At 39.3% G+C, this 21,878-nt stretch overlaps 1 protein-coding gene across 1 annotated transcript in view; it reads right to left on the bottom strand.

Moving 5' to 3' along the window:
- The window catches only part of LOC103780908 (kinesin-like protein KIF26B), a gene marked incomplete at both ends in the record, with an annotated part of 144,505 nt that overhangs the window by 48,259 nt on the left and 74,368 nt on the right, over positions 1 to 21,878 (bottom strand). The window contains one exon of the mRNA XM_008948607.1: positions 1,898 to 2,081. Within this exon, the coding sequence (XP_008946855.1) occupies positions 1,898 to 2,081 (184 nt within the window). The remainder of the gene's footprint in view (positions 1 to 1,897; positions 2,082 to 21,878) is intronic.

Here is a 21,878-nt window from a genome sequence, read left to right as displayed (position 1 = left end):
TATATGAATTAACCTAATTTGGTTTTCTGCTTTGGAGAAGCATGTGTTAAAATATTTTTTAAACTTCTTAGCTATTTCTCATATACTCTGATAACTATGGAATGGTAAGTCTAATCACAAAATGTTAGGGGTTGGAAGGGACCTCTGGAGATCATCGAGTCCAACCCCTAAACTTACTAAGACTTTTAAAGAATCTAAGAGACTAAAAGACTATTAAAAGAGTCTAAACTTAATAAAAGAAACATCCTCCTAAGTCAGCTGGACTGCAAAATTTCAGTTTTACCTACACAACTGGAAAGCCTGGAGCCTGCTCCAGGACATGGTGTTGATGAAGCAGCAAATCATAGGTCTGTCTTGGTATATTGCAAAACTGTTTTCCAAGCCCTGTCCACTGGAAATCAATGATCAGAGGAGCAAGAAAGGTTCAGATCAAGCTTGCAGTGTTTTGACAGAGCTATATTTGTGTCACTGTGCGTGTAGACCCTTTTCTTGGTAAGAGTAAAAGCTCATCATCAGGAAAAGTGCTCACAGTTCAACAAGAGAAATTAGTCCTTTGTTTTCATGAACATACTCTTCATTATACCTTAATGGAATTTTAATTTTTATTCAGATATAACCTGTCCCAAGCACAGAAAAGTAAGAATCCTGAGAGGACAGCATCTACTGTAAATATTTTCAATAGTAGCTTCTTACAACAATGAACAGGTTCAAGTCTACTCTTCCTCCCACTAAAGACAAGAGTACGCGTCACTACTGACTTTTATAAGATCATGATGGATTTGTACATTTCTTCCCACCTACCAGGCCACAGGAAAGGAAGAGAGCCTAGTGTGGAGGGAATCCCTTTTCTAATAGGCATTAAGCCATCCATGACAGCAGTACTACTGTTCTTTAAAAATGAAAAAATCCCACAGCACCCAGAACTGCACGATATAAGAAAGTGAGCATTTAAAATCAGCAATGCAAATTCTGAAGCCTATCCTATGCTTAACACTCCTAAATCATACATTGCAATTTCTCTCCAAAAAAAAGATTTTCACCAAATTCATTGTCACTGCTTAGTATTCAATGAATATGGAAAAGCCATGAACACAGATGCTTGCATAAGAAACTACCTTGATTAAAGCAAACTGCTGTCCTCAGCAACTGCACGCATGTATTCCCAGATGTAATATGCCAGGCTTTCAATTTGTGACAGGGAAAAAGGAAGGGCCACTCAGGCAAACAACAAAGCAACAGCAAACTATATAGCCACCTCCTCCATCGCCTCAACCATTTTCCATTATAAGTATGCGCCTAAGCAGCATTTTAAGAGGCTATGATTATGGAGAATGGGAGGAAATAAAACAACAGAAGGCAAAAGGAGCAATTCATCATTATCAGCATAGGCTTTGTTCAAGTACGTGGCCCAGCCTTGTTCTGACTGTAGTGGAGGAAAGCCAGGACACATGAGCCAGAAGTAAATTACCATGTGTCCAGCCAAGACACCAGTCTGGACAGCAAGGGAATCATGAACCCAAAATAAGACACCACAAGCTACTGCTACACAGTTTAAACACAGCCACAGAGACTAACTGCTCCAGAAACCCCAGCACCATGGACCTTACCACCACCCTGTAGCACCATGGTCTCAGTGCAGGTGCATGCAGCATAGCTGTGCCATCAACTGCACTATTGCTGCACCATGAGGTCTGGCTGTCTTCAAGTCAACTTCATTAGAAGTTCACTTGCCTTAAGTAACTTAAGTTGCTAGGCCTTTGTATATGTGTCCAGAGAGTAAACTGCAGTTTAGCCAGCCGAGAAAGGACATGGCCTTCCAATTTCCTTTATATTTTGTATGAGGATAAAACCTTCTCCCAAAGAAAACAAGTGTTTTAGTGATACTTGCAAGGCTTACCTTGCCCAAACCAGGGGTGTCTTTCACTTTGCTGACTGCCCTCAACAAACACGGTGGTGCAGGAGGTGGGGAAGTCTGAAGGATACTGCTGAAGCTGGTAGAGAAGAGAGTGGATTCAGGAACAGATGAAGCAGAAGGCCTGTGCTTCTTCTTTTTGGAAGACAGGTTCAATTTCTGAGCAGCTCTGTGGGAAAATGAAAGTAAGCTAAACCAATGCTAAATTCATCAACAAAAGCAGCCAAGAATAAAGGTATCTATCAGGTTCCTATTTAGGTAAGATCTCAGTTTTGACCTCATTAACCCAAACAGTTTTTCACTCGTCATTACTAGTTTAATGCCACTGACTTCACAAAGTTGCTCCATATTTACACAATCTGCGTTAAGCAGGGTCACAATCAGGTGTCTGTCCCTATCTCATCTGGTGAAAGAATTCAGCCTGCAAGAAAGCTCCAAAGCCTCTAATTAAATCAATGAGCTATATAGCAATATCTGTTCTAAAATTAAGTTCAATCATCAAATGGTTCACACAGAATTGTGCCTCATTCATAAGCCTCTGACCAGAAAATGAATACTAGTGAAACATTTGGATGTAAGCAGCTCCTGTTATTTAATCAGTATTAAATGCCCAGGTGAATTTGAAGAGGTGTAAGAAGCCTTGCACTAGGCTGTTTTAAACTTCTGTCACCTCTTAAAACATAAGCCAGTCTAAAAACTGAATGGTGACCAATGAAAATACTGCTCTTTGCAACAAGATGGAGACAATCGTACCAACTACAGCTGCATTAACCACTAAGAAGGGAAAACAATGAACACTTTTTAATACTACAGTATTCTTAGATAAGAATGCTGGAGTTTGTATAGACTTTGATTAAAAAGCTAAGATTTTCTGGAACAGAAACATTCAGTACTTTTGTTTTGCAAAATGTTTTATTTTGAGACACGATTCAACATTCAGCCTTTGTTGCAGCTGCTTCATTCCAACATTTGTGTGTTTTGCAGTGCACAGGGAAAACGTTAATATTCATCATGCTGTCCCACAATTTCCCTTTTGTAAAATGAGCACTTTAAACAGAGCAGGTTAGCTGGAGCACCATCTCAAAGGAGAGATGGGTGTAACAGTTCATGAGGCTACTTTCATGTCTTTTGCTTTGGCAGACAATTTGTGACTTAAGATAGGTATAAAACAGTCTGTGCTGACAGTAGCTCTCCTATAATGAAGTACGACAGTCAAGACCAATAATTCTAAATCCTCCTAAATTTTAAGAAGCTTTAGCTCCATTACAGTGGTATCAGAATATATTATCCAGCACTGAACTTACAAAAGTAATTACATTACTTTATCCCAAGGAGTCAGGGGAAAAAAAAATTGAACATATATATGTACATATATACAGACTCATTTCAGTATGCAAGTACCTTGTGTTTGCATCAGATATCTCAGACGTAAACAAATTACTGCTGAGTAGGAAGTTGCCATATGTCAGCTGGGTGTGTGCACGCTGTGTGCACTGCCAGTACAGGCTCCTTTAGCCTATGGCAAGTGCAAAGCAGTTCCAGATAGATGATTTTTAAGAAAAGAAAAACAACAGGAAATTTAAATTGACCTGACACAATTACTATGCAGAAGTTTCTGTAGCACCTTCCTTGTCCTCCCACTGGCCTAAAGACTGCAGTTCATAACTTGTCCCTCTCTTTTAAGAGTCTATTTTCTTTTTCATAGAAAACAATCAAAATGTGTTGGTCAAAACCAAAAGTAAAAAGTACCATTTCTTCCCTTTCCTAGCAACATTCCAATGGTTTGAGAGGATTCAATGCTTTCAACTTCCATACTGTCCATCTCATTAACACTTTTATAAAGTTGTCCTCACCGAACTGCAATATTTCTGTGTCTTAGCTTCACTATAAAATTATTTTAAGCAAAATCCTGTACTATGTGCAACAACTGAAAATACAGATGTTGGCCAAACACAATGAAAAATTTACTTCTGTGGTCAAGCTCAGTAGCCCAGTTTTAAATATAGGCAGCAGCTCTACCCTCTCTGGTCATACATCTGGCCTCGTTGAATCATCTTCAGGTGAAAATGCGTTTCCTAAAAGCCATTGTCAAAGCTGAATGACAGAGCCATTACCCCTCTTGCCACTAAATGTTTTTCCAGCATTTGCTGTTCCTTTTACAAAGTTGATAGTGTAATACAAACCACTTCTTGACCCAACCAACCCCATAGCTGGCATTTTATTAAAGAAAACATATTGTTGGAGTTACCTGGCCTTTTAAAAACCTTGGAACTATATTCTAGTTTGACAGTTATAACCTTTGAGATTGCATTCAAATGGAAGAACCTGAATGTTGCTTTATATTTTTGGCTTGCAACTGGCAAAATTTATGAAAAAGCAATGAACTACTTCTCACAACTTCATGGGGTTTTATGTTTTTCCCCAAGGAGAGAAAAATCAATCCATGGCAGGCTAGAAAATCATTTACAAGCCCTATCAGACTTGACTGAATCTTGAAAGGTATCAAAAAGGCAATAAGCCTCAGGTAATTCCCAGAGCATTTAACTGGAAAGAGAAGGGTATTTTAACCATATATAGGCTGTAATAGAACGTAAACATGTACAGTATGGCTTTCTTATGAGCACATCTGCATAAGTAAAATCATTCAGCTTGGGTGGCTAGCATTGCTCTTACCACAGTCATGCCAGCTGACACTGATTTGGCCCTGTGATCTAAAATTCTCACATTTTATTTTTCAAGACAAGTCAGAGGCCTGGCTCTCATTCAGACTCTCTGGACCGACAGACTTCTCAGGCAACGCAGCAGGCTGCACGTTTGGAGACCTGATGCTGCTGCAGCAGCATGTCCACAGAGAGACACTCAAGGCACTTCATCCAAATGAAATCTCTGAAGTGCATTATTTAAACTGTATTAGACTACTGTGTGGACACACTCATTCACAACAAAACTGTTCTTAGTGTCATTTTACTGAATTCTCTTCCTAAGTAATGCAGAATTAATCCAGTTTAGCTAATATACTTTGGATTCATACCTTCAGGTAATTTGGATTACTTTTTCTTGAGAGTCCCTATGTAAACAAGCAGCTGGAGACTTTTTGAAAGATTACAAGTCTTGTGGTAGAGAAAATAATCACAAAACCAAGATTTGAGATTGCAGGAGGGGATTAAAATTCAGTCCAAATAAAACTGATTGATTACTTGCAGGAAAGGGGAACTGCTTTGAATGCCCACCTGATCCATAGCAAAGCCTGAGGTCATCTGAAAGGACGTTCTCTGCTTTTTAGGTTTTAAAATACAAGTTTCATAAGGTATATCTTTGGGCAGTCAGAATGCTCTTTATCTCCTGCTCATGCAGAAATGGTGATATGTTGTTTCCCTTAAAACTCCATGGGCATGCTGAGATTTTCAAACTCATTAAATGCAGAGCTAACTCCTCTACACTGGAAGCCAATTCTTGACCGATACGAACTTTCTGAAAGCTGAAGGTCCTCTCTGGGATTTATTGAAGAAATGAAAGTAAACCAGCTTAGAGGGAATCCTGAGTCTTGAGGGGGCAAGGTATGCTCCTTAGAAACTTGTCTAGAGAGATGAATGAGCAGAAATGGATTAAATAATCCATTTTTAACACAAAACAAAGGCACTGCTTGCAGTCATGCAAAGATCTCTGCTAAGAAGGGTATTCATACTACTTATAAGCAATACAAGAATGAATTTGATGAAAGACTTCAGACAAAATAAAAGGCATTATGGAAAGCTCTTTAAATACTTTGCTTAGAAAAGTCACCGGGTAATGGTTACAGTACAACAAATATAATGAAACACTGTGGAAGAAACAGTTTGAAAATTCATGGTCTCTGAATTGACTTTGGCTGCTCACAAAAAGCAACTTCAGAAAGTGAGGACAAATCCATGCATCCACTTGTTGCTAAGCAATAGTCTGGGAGGAAAAAAAAAAAAACCAAAAAAAAAAAAACCAAAAAAACCAAAAAAAAAACACAACACAATACCAAACTACAAATGGTGTTATACAGCACTTAAAGAAAGTAAAAATAATTAAAGGCTCCCTGCAATACATAATGGTTGTGTGCCTCTAGCTCAGAGTGGACTGGGACCTCATTTGGCATAAATTCATATAAGATCAAGAACATCAGTGAGGCTGGCTATGTGAACATGCCAATTCACAGTGTATGCACTCCTTGTTGTTTAACTAATAAAACAGACACTGCTAATAAAATTCAAGGGATAGCTACTTAGCTTGATAAAAGACATTATTTTTTCATCAATGCATCAATCAAGGCAAAATTAAAACTATGAGACTCACTGTCAAAGTAGAGGTCTGTAAGACCAACAAGATCATTAGATTCAGAAGAACAGACATTTAAAGTGAATACTTTAAATATTATTCACGCATCTGTCAGCAAAGGTCATCATTGATAAGTCACACTGATTCTCACGCTTCAGTACCTGACATGCCCCTTCGCCACTGACACTGGAAGAAATTTCCTTAGGTACATATCTCTGTATAATTATTCATTACTGGAGTTTCATATTATACTGTAATGCAGCCAATACTCATCACCTTTGGAAACAGAATTTCAGATCAGAGGGGCTTGCAAGCTGGCATTTCAGTTTCTGTGTCAAAATAAAACCTGAAAATATGGTCACTTTCATATCATATTTTCCACAGAGAAAATGGCTTTCAAGATGTGGAGAATAAAATATCATGTGCAAGATAACTTTAATGTAAATATTTTCAATTTTCATTAAAACTAAAAATCTATTTTTATTCTTTATTTGAAAGCATAAATTCCATTTTATAAGACAAATACTCTAAAAGCATATAAATACACCTAAAAGCAAAAGACAACATTACCCAGTCTCACCCTCAAAAAAAACCCACTACCAATGATCTTTTTTTTTAAACCTCAGTCATAATTCTTTCTGTACAAAATGTAGAAATTCTTGACTGTCACCTACCAAGTAAAACGTAGTCTGCACAGTATTTTAGTTAACTAATGGAATGTCAAACAAAAATATACTGGAAGCCTGCCATTAGTTTTGATTATTTCCAACTCAAATGTTTGCAAATATGGGTTCATGGTGTATTTTCTGTGTGGATAAATATATGAGTCATGATATCATATAGGTCCTAATGTAGCTGTACGGTAAAAATCAACAGGATACAGCAAAATTAAAAACATACAGGCTTTTTTTTTCTGTGAGAAAAGGCATTCTTGATTTTTGGTTACACAGGGACACTCGACAGTTGCTTCTTCTCTAGTGTCCTTGGTTACTGAATTATGTCAGTTATATGCTGCCCGTACAAACTGGACACAAGGCACTAAATACAATGTCCATATTTTCTAATTATATGGTTCTAACCTAGCTTCCCTGAATCATCACCAGAAGTGACTTTCTCCCAATTATCTGTATAGGTGATGCAGGCTCACTAAGGTCACATTACAGTCAAGTTGAGCTGAGTGGTACCACTGAAAGGGGAGACCCCATACCTGCCTCAGCCATGTCTGCATACTTCCTCTCCTTCTTTCCTCGCATTTATTTTGGCTTGGTTGCTATTGCTCTAACCTCCTGAACTGGTTCATACCAAACACTGCTCTAAATCATATTTATTTGACATGGTTAATATGCCTGAATTACTATGGCAAGCAGTTCCCCAACCTTAAAATCTGAGGCACATCGTACTAAATGTAGTTTCATGCAAAGTCTCATCTTTCTCTCTGGAGGGCAACGATCTGGCCAGGAGCCATGGCTTCCTTTGCGCCATGCCTTTCTTTGCATTTTCTAAAGGAAAGGGTACACAAGAGATGCTTTACAGAATGTTCAACCAACCAGCTAACAGCCATGCTCTGCTGCAAGGGGCCAGGCTGCCTCTCCACCATCTGCTGCAAACTGGGCTTACCACCTGAGAAGCATATTCCATGGCAGAGCGAGAGTGACCTCCAAGAGCTTTTTCTCATACATGGAACAGCTTTTCTCACCCAGACTGAAAGCAAAAAAACAGAATGACAAATCTTGCAGTTGGCTTGCCACGTCCCCTCCCAGCCCACATTCTCTGCCTTCCAACAGGACTTACGAGCTATGAACAAGAATCAGGGCAAGTTTACTCCACTTTAATTCTCTGTGTGGCCAAACCCAGGGCTGTGGTGCTGCAGTCTAGTAAGATATGTAAAGAATGAAAGAAGAATCCTCAGAGGAACATTTCCTGGATTTGTAGTTCCAGTAAGATTCTTAGTATTCATGTTTAATTATTTTACAATGCCTTTAAAATCTGGAGATAATTTGAGTGCTCTGCTTATACTGGAGAAGGTATAATAAACATCTCTCTAATGCCCAGTAAACACTTGCCCCTTATTGTTCTCTTTATTTTTATGCATGCATTCAATTTCATAGCAACAATAAAGCTGTCCCAGGCTGCAGTCTTTCACTTCTTGGGTGGTTAATTCAGATGTTTTGGCCACAGTGCTTTAGTGACTGTGCTTTCCCCTGGAACTGTACTGTAGCTGCCCAGAAACTCATTATTTTTAACTTATTGGATACTAACTGAGTCAAAATAAGGCTTCAGAACTTATTCAGGACAGGTCTTACAAAATCTGAGACTTGTTGCACACAGGCAATCTTAGTGAAACTAACAGCTCAGACATATTGGAGATCAAATTTGTTTAAATTCACTCACAACAGAGCTGCTCCTAGGTTGCACCAAAATGAAGAAGATGAATATGCTTGAAGACCAATAGCTTAATGCAAAGCTGAGAGTCCTACACAAGTACATATTGCAGGACAGAGGACTCATATTCTACACAGCTGTTATTTTGGTGAAAATCCTAGTTCTAGACAAGGGATATACAAGATACAATCCAAACCACTTCTCACATCATTACTGTTTGACCAACAAGATTCTTTTCACGAGGTTATCACTGCATTCCAGTAAAGATCTTTTTACCTAACCTAAAAGTTCCTGAAAAATCCTGATTCAATTACAGATGTCCTTCTGTCTTTGGCAATAGGATCATTATTCAGCTCTCATGCATAAAGACAACATTGACCAAAAACTAACAAATCAAATCAACTATCGCATTTGGAATTTCTACAAGACATCATAACCTTGTTCTTCAACAGAACCCATCAAGAAAACTACATCTTGACTCAATAGCTTGCTACATTTATCTAAAGAAAGACCACTTCTGCTTTCTTTCCTTTCTTTCCACATTCAGCACGCAAACGTAGAAGACAAATCACTAGTAGTTTTGCTTTTTTTTTTAAAGAGGGGGAGAGGTTGTTTTTATTCATAATCTAGCTTATTTTTCTCTCTGAAAAAGGATTTTATGAACAACAGTAGTCAGAGAGATGATGGTGCTCACAGCATTACCCCATTCTGGGAAAGTTCTGAGGATGAGTTACACGTGTCACTGCATGCTTAATGCATGAAGCAAGCTGAACCATTATACTTGGATAAAATAAAATCAGATGCTTAGCATTAGTTTAATATGGGAAGAAAACCAGCTACATTTACTGTAACTGAAATGAATTCTAATGTAAATGCTTACCAATTACTGCTGTGATTACTTAGCAATGCATTTTCAAGTCCCATGGGGAAACCGCATAGGCAGGAGACTGACAACCACACATCAGAGTAGCCTTAAAACCCGTTGCATAGAGCTGAGGGCAAGAGCGCTAGTATCTTCCAAGGAAAAGCTGGAAGCAAGCTCCATCCAGCTCAAGCTTTGGGTGTTATGAAGTAGTGCCTGCATTTACTGAAGATTTAGATTGTAAGACACCAGCGTTGCCACTAAGTAATAAGAAAGGAGATGTGCACTGTTTTATATTTGCACTGTTATGATGTAAAACAAGAAACACACATAGATCTGTCAGTCTTTGAGTGTCTGCTGGAAAATATTAGGGACACAGATGTACAGTTAAACTGTTTTCTCCTGAAAGTACCACCACAGATGGCTGGCAAATGGATTATCCCCATATCTGAGACAACCTAGCAAACCTCAAACCACGGGGCAAGTTTCTTGGTTAGCCAGCCCCAGGCTGACCCTCCCTCATGAGCAAGAAGTAATGACAGTTATGATAACTCAAAAACGTGACTAACAGAAGCTTTGCAACAAGAGGCCCACAAACCACTGGCCATTTAATAACAGTCCTTAAAATCACATAAAGCAATTTCTTTAACTGTAAGTTTTATGGAGCTTATACGATTACAGTTAGTCTATTACCTTGGATGCTAAAGCCTGACCACATACTGTGTGGAAAGCTATTTTGCTTCATCTCTGCCCCATTCAGCACAAACCTCTCATAACACCAGGAGTTAAAGCAACCAGCACAGATTCACAGTCCATTTTGTCATTGTTTAACTTTCTGGTTGGCAGAACGATTCAACAGATACATAGAAAGGCCAAAAGGCAGGTAAGCTTTGCAGTTTTTGCCTCATCAATATTTTGGAGGCCAGCACATTTAAAATAACACCAGCATACAAACGGTAAGCTCTTCTGACAACAGAGATGCACTGAAATTCAATGCACTTGAGCACAACTCTGAGAAGAAGCTTGAATTATGATCTCCTGTCATAGTGAACAATTATTCCCTCTAAGAGTTCCTGTTAGTCTTGTCTTGTACTTATTTAAGTCACCACCATGAGACAGTGATAACTCTTTATGCTAAGGTTTTTTTCAAGTACTAGAGAGTATCACCATTACTATGTATAACATGCTAAGGTCCAAGACTTAGGTCCTTCTCTTAATAGGCTGCACAGCCCCAACAGTTTGTAAGCAAAACAGACAAAACAAAAGAAAAAAATGTTATGATCCCACCTTCACAGAAATATGCTGAAGCACAAGGAAATTAATGAATGGTGGTAAATAGTAATTTAATCTAGATATCCTCAGCAGATTCAACCAAATAGTTACAGTAGTTTTGGAGGTGCCTAACAGTATCCCCCCCAGTACCTACAAGGAGAGTAAGAAGATTATGGAGTCCAGGTCTTCAAACTGGAGCACAGAACAAGAGCTAATGGGCATATGTTGAACACAGGAAGTTTGGACAACTTGTAAGGCAAAGGTTTTGCACCCTGAGGACAGCCAAGCAAGCTTGTGCAGTCTTTGAACTTAGGGAGGTTTAAGACCCAAATGGATAAAGTCCTGGGAAACCTGTCTCACCTCAGGGCTGGTCCTGCTTTGAGGGGGATGGATTAGAAACATCCCAAGCTCCCTTCCAGCCTCTCTGATCCCATGATGCTATGAAAAAAATGTTACTACAATTTGGAAAGCAATAAAATATTATGCTTTGTTTTTTCTTTCAAAAAATCTTTTCTCTGAAAAGTTCCAACAAAATCACTTCAGTCTCAGCAATTTGCTCAATCCAAAATTAAAGTTTTCATTTTCAGAATATTAAATATCATTGAAGCAAGGTCAAAATGCAATTTCAAACTGAAGAAACTAATATATACTTCTTTTTGTAAAGATGTAACCAAAACACATTTAAAGTTTTCTTGATTCTTGTTCACTTCCTGGGAGGACATAAGATAAATCAGTAGAAACTGATGAAGTAATTTAGTTTTAATGAAATCCACATCTTTTTCTGGGGAAAAAAAAATGACAAAAATTTGACCCAAGCCACCTTCAATATTTTGTTATAAGACTGTCTGTCTCTAGATTCAGGAAGCAATTCTACACAATACTAAATATGTCCTCATAGCCTACCATTTGGAAGGGAAGTCCTATGTGCCCAGCCTCTTACAGGAATGCTCAGCATTCTCCTAGCTCAGACTCCACCTCCTTTGGGAGCTGACCTTAATATTTAACCTACTTTAATCATGCTGCAGAATGAATTTTATGAAAAATTGCAAAACTGGAAAACACTATTACTGTTAGCAATTACTGTTATTTTTTAAAATAACTCTTTTGTTCTTGTTTTTCTATTTCCAGTAAAGTAAAATAAAAAAAATCAACGTGAAATTAAATACACCATACAAAGTAGTAAGACATTGCCAGAAAGAAGTGAACTGTACAGATATGTGGCACATGCACCAACAAGTAGACTTTATAAGAGATGCAAAGCCTTTAATCTATGTTTTTTTTGCTTATTACCTGTACAAAAGCCAGATAATTTTCAGTTCTGAGGGCACTTCTCAGACAGTTTGGCATCCTGCTAAACTGAATATATATTTCACGTGTATTTTTGTTTCTTAGCAAAAGTAAATTTTTGAAAATACTTCTAAAAATAAAAAGAGGTCTTTTCCAACCTAAACAATTCTATAAACTTGACACTGTTGTCAAGTGCTGTGCAATAGAATGAGAGAACTCAAATTTTCATGGATGCCTTTGTGCACTACTGCAACACATTTGAAGCAAAACCTTGGTCATACCAAGAACAGTATTGACTACCTCAGATTAGAAAAATATGGGAGGTCAGCAAATACCTTAAGCATAACAACAGTTCCTATGGACAGTGGATGGTATCCAAGGTAAAGTCTTCTTATAATTTACTGTGCTTCCACACCACACAGAGGCTTATAGTTTTGTTTAATCCAACCTTTTATGGAGTTGAATGAAGAAACTGTTTACTGATCAAAGAATGTTGGAGGCAGAAAGCACAAAACAAGTGAAAATTGTAAAGCTCAACACTGCTGACAAACATCTGGTGACAGAGCAGACATGGAAGCTGGGTGAAGGTCCAGTGGTCTGTGTTCCCATGGCACTAAGGAGGAAAGGTGGAATGCTGTGATGGCTGCTTATCCCATTTCCCCACCTATCTCACAGCAGTTCTCTACTTCTTGCAGAAGTAACCAAGGAAGTTTTGTGCTGACCCCATGGAACAACTGTTTGACAATGGACCCAACCCCACACTTTGTATAATAGCAATGAACAAGGTATAAATATTATCCCTTTTCAGACCAACTTTGTGAGACAAGAATTCAGCACCGAGTCGCAGGGACAGAACAATGGGGTTTGTTCTCCTCGCCCCTCCACAGCAGAGATGCCTTTTGGGAAGACTTGTGGCCTCAGCTGTGTCGAATGTGTTTTCCACAGGAGATTATTATTGCAGTTCCAATTGCATTTTAGAGCTGTATAGCCAGTCTGCATCTCAGTGCATTTGTCACAGGCAATCGTAAAGAATCTGTGTATGCTGCGTGTGAGTAAACTGCTGTTCATGCACCCAACTGCTTCCTTTGAATGCGACGGGACCTACAGCAGCAGGCTGTTCATGCAGCTGGTGTCAGCCCCATAGACACTCCTCTCATCGGCGTACCTGTGAAGAGATAAGTTCAGACGTCCCTAGCCCCTCTAATCTCTGAGGACCAGCTAGAAAGTAAGGGAATTTATCTTCTACCAAATTTATTTCCTCTCAAAGTTATCCCTTACCCAAGCGTATTGTTTCCCTTCATGCAACAGAGACTTCTTATGCACCACACATTACAGGGTAGATGATGTTGCAAAACATTCTTACAGAAACTCACCACCGAAGAGGTTAAGATTCAAGTATCTTAAATGGGTTTATACAGCTACCTCAAAAAATCAATCCAGTTTTGCAGAATGTGTTACTGTTGACCTTTGGAACTGAAGCATTATCATTCTTCCTGCTTAAAAGAGGCAAATGGACGCAATCTTCTTTCAGAACTGTCCATCTTCTAAGCTCAGGTCGCCTCATATTTTTTAGAATAAGGACATTCAACATTTTCAATCTATTTTCTCAAAAAAAAAAAAAAAAAAAAAAAAAGGTGAAAAGTTACACTGCTGTAATTCTAATCTCAGCTGATGGGTCCTTTCCAAAGGCCAGACTGATTCCTTGTAGTACTGTAGGCAGTATCTAGGCTTTCTTCTGTATTTTCATTATTCTGAAAAAATGCCACAAAAAGATGAACAATCATTCTTGAGAGGAACCACAATGAAAGAAGTTTGACTAGAAAGCTCTATCCATGGAAATATGAGGCAACCTGAGTTTAGAAGAGAGGCAGTTGTAGAAGAGAATTGCAGAGGAAGGCCTAGAGTATATATGGCCTACAGTACTACAAGGAATCAGTTTAGCCTTGGGGAAAGACCCCGAAACCCATCAGATGATACTGGAAGTATAGCAGTGTAGATTTTTCACTTTATTTTGAGAAAATCAATTGCGTATGTTGATCTCCTGCAGTTTGGGTTGTTTGTTATCTGGAAAAGCACCTCCTGTCTACAGAAAAAAATTAGTATACTCTGCTTTCCAGACCAGAAGATGGAGAGATTAACTTGTTCCTTTTGCCCTACTACAGCTACCTGCAGCAGGGCACAAGCAGTCCAAATGCTCCCTGCTAGGAGTTTATTTTCCATTCTAAAAATTTGATCCCCCGGACTTGTCCAGTATATTGGTCATTTTCAATAACCGTAAATCCCATAAACACAATGGCTAGCCAGAAAATAAAACTTGGGATTTAGTTTCCACTGTCACAAGACTCTGCTCTCACTTGAAATGCCCTTATCTGATTTAAACAAGAGAGGATGGAAAACTTATTGAGTTGGTAGTGTAGTTAAAATGAAGTTGCCTGACTGATCTGGCACATCTGGGACTGCCTCCTTGTATTAAAGAACTCTCCAGCTCCTTCAGAGTAAAACATTCTCCTGTTGAAGCTTCAGATCAAAATGAAAACTTCATTCTAGCTGCAAGATATTGATCCATTTGGGACTTATTTAGAGTGCCTAGCTTTATCAGTTTAGGCCTCCAGGGCTCAAAACAAAACTATGCAGTACTCTCTGAGGAGCCTCAGGCAGACTCTCCCTTTATCCTCCCATCCCAATTCTTCTGCGTCCTAATATCCAGCAAACAAAGATTGCAACCAGCCCTCTCTAACAAGCTGCTGGCAAGCATAAGCACTTTCCTTTCTTGTAACCAAAAATCCCCCACCCTGCACCCTCTCACTGAGCCACAGTTTCAGTCCAGTTCTTTGGCTTTAACAGGACCTATCAGACTCACAGTGAAGAGTGAGGCTAGAGATAGAGCAGCCAGGGGACATCCCTGCACAGCTCTGCACACAGCCACAAGGCCTCCCATGCTCTCAGAATTGAGGTTATTTTTAGTAAATCTTCTATTTGTACATTTGCAACATCACCATAAGTGATAAGTGACTGCAGTCATCACCGAAGTCGCCTCACTCAAGCAGTCATTCAAGAAACATCGCAACTCAGAAGGTTACAAAAATTTGGGGATGGTGGCAGGTGGGGAAGTACTTTAGCTTAAAGTAGCTGATAACATAACCTTTTTACATCACAAGCAATATGCAATTAAATTTCTAAATGTAGATTTTATTCTTCTCCTAGATGTAGTGCTTCAGTGGAAAAGCAATAAGCATACCCTGTCTGTCTACAGTGCAAAAGTGCTGTAAAGCTGATACAGAGAGACACGCCTTAACTTATGTCCTAGAAATACACATATTTTGTCCCTGCCTAAACATATGCTATCTCACTGTAATTTCAGTAGTACGGTTATAGCAAATAACCTTCTTAGTGTGAAGGTATTTATTCTGCTACAGTTTATTCCCAAACAGCAAGGGGAATAGGGGAATATAATATAAAGTACCATCTAATGATAAAGTTGCAATTACACAAGAGCAGCTGTACCGATACAATTACTTTGGCAAGAAGAACTGTGCCCCACAACATAAATGACTGCTTTATACATATATGAACACACAGAGGCAACACAGTCTGTTCACTTCCCCCAAAGAGATAAACACCCACACCAGTCCTACACACACAACCCAAAGAACAGAAGCACTGTAGAGCACAGGACAGGGAGTCAATTCGGGGCCCTTGTTAGCTTCAGCAAGCGTCACCATGGTGCTTCAAACCTGAGCTAGGACAGCACAGCACTTTACCAGGCAAAGCCACCATCCCACAGATCTATCTCCTTTAGTCGTCAATATCACTGATTTATTTTTTCTTTCATTTCATTACGTGCTTTTGTAGCTATTTCACATACATGTCATGTTATCTGTTTTTTTGTTTTGTCTCGTTACTGCCCCATTGATTCAATTGATCAAATAATACTGGAAACACAGTGGGCAGAAGAAATGCACTCAGCTCATCACTAACACACTGCTGCACATTTGGGGGTAATGTTACAGTCCTTACTCTATCAATAATCAGCTCCTGCCCACTGCATTAAGTTAGACTTTAATTTGCCATTCTGTTCCCTAGGCTACAGGTCATTTTTACTCCCCTTTAGATCTATTTTCTGTTCCAGATATCTAACTCAGAAAATAAAGATATGGAAAGAAGACCTGTGAACTACGTGACACAATTAGAGAGCATTTTCTAACAGGAGAAACAGTGTGCCTGCAAGACCTTTTTGCATGGTTGTATTTCACACCTCTAACTGCATGGAGACACACTTTGATTACATTAAATGCAAACCAATAATGTTAGGGGCAGTTTCAATGAATCTCAGGAGATAAGATCAGGCTCTGAAGCTCACTGAGGCCAATCTTGTTTCTGAATGTATGATAAATATGCTGTGCAAGTTCATGTTTGCAAGGACCTCTTACGTGTGCTGCATGCCTTCAGCTCCTACTAAGACTAATGGGACCTTAAAGGGCTGGATAAATTTCACAAACAGGAATTTTTTTAGTTATTAAAGGGATTCCTGTCTGTGGGCCCAATCCCACACCATGATGTATGCCCTATATTGCTGCAGAATGAATCACAAATGGAAAATACTCATTCTCTTCAAGGAGGAGATTACAGAAAGCCCTGTTAGAACAGAGAGCAACCAGATCATGAATGCACCTTGGTAATGCAACTGTTAGGAGCCTTTTGTGAAAGCTGTCTGGTGGGGCAGCCATCCAAACTGGGGTTACTACAATGTGTGTTATGAGGGCAATACATGATTACACTATCATTATTTACCAAGTGAGATGGAAATATTTTTTCAAGCATGGCTAAATTGAATCAGTCCTTGAACACCTGGCTGGGAGTAAAAATGGCTCTCAAGCACAGAGACGTTGGCTGCCATTGCTGCAAATAAACTGACTATCACAAGAACTTCAACACCACATTTGGTAATTAAAGGAGTATAAATAGCGGGCCTCTGACCACGCTATCTCCTCTTCTCTATCTGATGCCACAAGAAAAAGTGGAATAACAAAAACAAAGCTTATTTTCATGATCTTTGCCACCAAGATTAAATAAGATTCTGGAAGAAGCAAAAGGACTGGCTTATACAAGGACAGTGCTGTGACACTGGCAAGCTGGTTGGAGAAAAAGAATAAAAAGCATCAACACACAAAAAAATAATCTCAGTAGTCTATTTTAAGGAGTCATCTTATATAACAGGAAGCAAGCACAGTTATTCTGGATGCTTGAACACCGTCTGTCACATTGCCACAAGCAAAGGAAGTATAAAGAAGTATGTGTGACCATTTGAAGACTGTTTTAATTAGTCTGTAATAATGTTGGTTACATAAACCCTTGCAGGTTGAATTAGAGGAAGAAAGTGTCATGGAGATTAAGCCTACATAATGTCTAAATCATTCCAAAGCTAAGGGGAAAATAGGTGTTTCCTTGAAAATGGCAAGCTCAGAGATGAGGGCAGCAGTCAGCATGTGCTATTTACTGGCACTAGCCACTAACACTGGTCTCAGTTCTTCAGGGCAGTAATGTCCCCTGCCTTCCTGAAATTGTACATGTGTCTGCTCTTTGGCAAATAAACACTTTCCTACCCAAAAGCTAATGAGTGAAGCATCAGCTACCTATGTACAGTTTAGCTGGAACCCTAGGAGGGTCCCTCAAGGTTGTGGTGTATCAGCTGGCTCATTAGCCACTACCCTAGCTTAGCCTGAGATTGCTACAGACTGCCCAGAGCTGCTGGTGCAGAGAACTAACACTCTCCCTCTTACCATTTCTCTCTGCTTGCACAGCCCTGTAACACAAGGCTGGATATGGTCCTTAGGTTTCTAGGTTAGGGGTTAGAATTTGGCTAATAGCTTTGGTCATAAACAGTGTTTAGGACAAAAACATGCACTTGAATTTCAAAAAGACCAGTGAAACATTTCAATGCCTTAAAATGACATATACTCGATTTTTGTAAGCTTTAGCATATATGGAAAGAGAAATAAAATTGTCTGTATCAGACTGAAAAGAATGTTGTGTCTAACTCAAAAAAGAATTTAGTTGCTTTCACTTCCAATGCAAAACAAACAACAAAAAACCCAGTTGTTCATACAGCTTTAGTTATTAACCTGTTGAGAATTAAAGGAATAATTGTTTGGACACTACCCATATTTGTGCAGCTTAACCCAGCAATCACTGCCTGCTTCTCCCAAGGCTGCTCAGGTGTCTAGATCAGAAGTAGTACATATCCAGAAATGCAATACCACAGAGAAACTTTGCAAGCCTCGGGGGGCAGGGGGGATGAACAGGGGGGACGACCAACACCACATGATTTAGGCACTAACATATAATTGTGCATAACACATCTGGGCCAAATTTTCAGAAAATCTAAGTTAGTGTCTTTCCACATACTTCTGTATGATTTCGTAGCAGCTGGTTTATGGAGAGCTTGAAATTTTATCCCACTCTATCCTGATTAGATATAAACCAAAAGCCTCCTAATCCATATATTACTAAAAATAGGAGAAAAATGATGAAAGGATGAAAGTCAAGTCAGCTAATAAAATTATAAATATAGGAAATGACAATAACTTAATAGTACTAAAGGTTAATGTAATCTTTTGCTAGTTTTTATCCATCTAGCTTTTGGTATGCTGATACAAAAAGAGAAAGACCCATAGGCACATCTTTCACATATAACATCAAGCCTTCCCTTCATGAAAAAAATCTACATATCTCAATGCTAGAAACTTTTCATAGCGACTAATGTATAAGCCAAGAAAACATATTGTTTTGATTATACTTTTAAAATGGGCATATTGAAAGTTATAAAAGAAGCAAAGAAGGTAATAAAACTCCTTGAATTCACCATCCAAATATCTAAAATCACATTACTTACATTGCCTTCCATTCCACCATTATCATTACTACATTATAGCTAGATAATCAAATGCAAGAAACTTTTCTTTGTGTCTGAGAATAAAACATTTTGCTCAAATGTTCCTGGTTAGAGCTGCAGCTTCCCTCACAGAAGTGCAATAGTATGGAGGTGAAGAAGACAAATCTTCACCATCAAACAGACTTTATCTGAGAAGGCATCTCCACTGAATTTCATGGTAACTTCCTACCCCACACAGTACCTACTTTAGCAATATGTTTCTCCTTTGTAGGAGGGTTTCGAATAACAGGCTACAAACTTGTCCCTGCAGCTTCCTTTAAGAAACTGCATCTCTTTCTCTCTTCCATGCTATCCAACGTGTGCGTGTGGCCAGGAAAGAGCAGGACTCGCAGCATGTGTGTAACTGAGAGACGCAGAGAGATGCAAACGCCTGCTGGGACTCCATTTAACCTGTAACTCAAGAATTCCCTTGCAGAGAACTGAAGAGGTTAAGCCTTTAAAAGGTAGGCTGTTTTTCTATACATACATGCAGAGAATGTAATTTTTACTTCTGTAAGGAAATGAGCTAAATACAATTTACATTGCAAAATACACACAAACATATAGAACTGTAGCACATATTTCTCTCATATACATGCAAACCTGGTCTATTGGCTGATGGAAAAGGCAAGTTCAATTACTTCAGTGCAAAAGCCAAGACTTGCAACAGAAAAGACGGAACTTCCTTTATCTGTGCTGTCCTGCTGGTCGCAGCTTGTCATGTGGGGAAAGAAAGCACACCCCTGGAGAGCTGCCTTTTTAGCCTACGAGTGATCCAGTTAACAACACAGACCCACAGTTACAACTGCACAGCAATTGGAAGGAAGGGAGAGAGGGATCAGTAAACTGGCATGATGTAAAGGTGTAGCTAGAATTGTGATAAGGAATGATTCCCTGGGTCTCCTTTCTCTGTGCCACCCTGGTCTTTCTTTTATCATTTCCTCACCCCGTTAATGTTCTCACAGCTGTTGTCATAAGGTGACTTTCAATTTCATTTCTCTAACTACAGTTTAATTTAAGTGTGTTTGCAAAAACTCTCCTGAGATTTTAGAATCATTGTTGCATGTCTCCTTATTCAAATAACGACGGAGCCTGCTCAGGGCTGACGACATACCATGCGGGTCTGAGAACCTAAGGCCTGATTTTTCACTACCTTGCTACTCATTATTTGTTTACATCTGCACAAAATTCAGACACTCTTACAAAAGCTTCTAAAGGTTTTCCGATGTACATCACTGTCTCTATCAAAACCAGGCTGATACTGCATGGGATTGTAGAATAATTCAGCTTGAAAGGGTGATCTCTAGTCCATCCCCTTGCTCAGACCAGGGCCTTGGTGGCCCCCACTGAGCACCCTCCAGCTCGTTCATCTCTCTTGCAGTGGGAGGCCCCAGACTGCACACAGTGCCTAGACACAGCCTAATGAGTGCTGAGCCAAGCAGGGGAATCACTTCCCTCAACCTGTAGCTCTGCTCCTGTCAGCACAGCCCAGGACAGTGATGCCCCCCTTGCTGCCAGGACACACTGTGGGCTGTGTCCATTCACTGCCCAGCAGGATCCCAGGTCTTCTTCTGCAGAGCTGCTACCTAGGCAGCTAGGGCAGCTACATCTACACATGTGTATCTGCCAACATACTGTGACATCTGAACCGATTTCTCAAAGTGAAAAAAAAAAATAAACCAACCTCAAAACTAGTCGTGTGTGTGGTATTTTTCCAGCCAAGTGTTTAATACAAGGAAAAGTCAGGCTCCCACACTTCTTTGGGATGATTATTCCAGGGGGTAATAACTGAACTCTCATTCAGGATATTGTTCCAAATATTCACATTAAGTTTTCCTTTGTTTTAATTCCTCCATTTACTTATAGCTACAACTCATCCTTTATGCTAAATAATTATTCTCCCCCTCTTTGGGGGAGTTACATCCCTCAAATATTCATGGGCCGCTCTATCCCTCAGGCCATATTAGTCACCATTTAGGCAAACTATACATATTTAGTCCTTTTTGTTCAGACTCATTAATTATTCTTAATCCCTTCCTCTGAACTCCCCAATTTCTCAATCTCTCACAACACTGCAGCCAGTATTCCCTGTGTTCCTGCATCATAACACTGGAGAGAGGAATCCCAGTGTTTCTGGAAATATAAAATATAGTTTAGCTGTTGCATACCGCATCTCTCCATCCCTGTGTCTTCTCTGGCATTATTGCTTCCCAGTGCCAAATCCTGCTTCCCTTACTCACATGCCTAGCCCAATTGGAGCAAAGCCCACAAACAGGATTAAGAGCTGGCTTTCCCCTCCATCTGAAACTGTTCACTTCTCTTCTGTTTTTGGTCTTTTTCTAAAAACATTAATTTCTCTCTCTTTCAAGGTTTAGTACCATGTTCACTTTTGCAGTAATAGAAGGGCCTAATTTTGAATGGTTTCTACATGGTTCTTGTAGTATCTACAGCTGCTGAATGATAAGCACCTAAATACCTGAAATCTCACTTAAATTCTATTAACAATGCATTGTCTCAAACATATTGGCTTGAGCACAATTCATAGGCTGATATTTAGGAATCAATTTTCTCTCCAAGTACAGTATTTTGAGTGCTTCAGTGCTGTATACTTAGTTCAGATAAAAGATAGACATAATTATGTCTCACTACTGTCCTACTTTATTTTTAGAAGTGCAACAGCTCTGTCACCACGGGTGCTTTCTGTAAGTGTTGGCTGTAACAAAACCCTGACTTTTAAAAAATAACAGCAGTGCCCTGCTGCAACTAATGCTCTTAGTAATCAAGTAGTATTTGATAAAAATAGTGATTTAGAGTAACCACTGAGGCACTACCTCACTGAAACAGGGATTCACTGCTAGTATCGGTGGCTTGGGCTTATACCATTGAAAACTCTGAAATGCTAAGGAGATGACTCTGCATCACACTGACTC

The sequence above is a fragment of the Merops nubicus genome, unplaced genomic scaffold, assembly GCF_000691845.1.
Source record: "Merops nubicus isolate BGI_N331 unplaced genomic scaffold, ASM69184v1 scaffold11341, whole genome shotgun sequence".
Taxonomy (NCBI): domain Eukaryota; kingdom Metazoa; phylum Chordata; class Aves; order Coraciiformes; family Meropidae; genus Merops; species Merops nubicus.
Note: the sequence above shows the minus strand (reverse complement) of the source record. Positions and strands in the feature narration are given on the sequence as shown.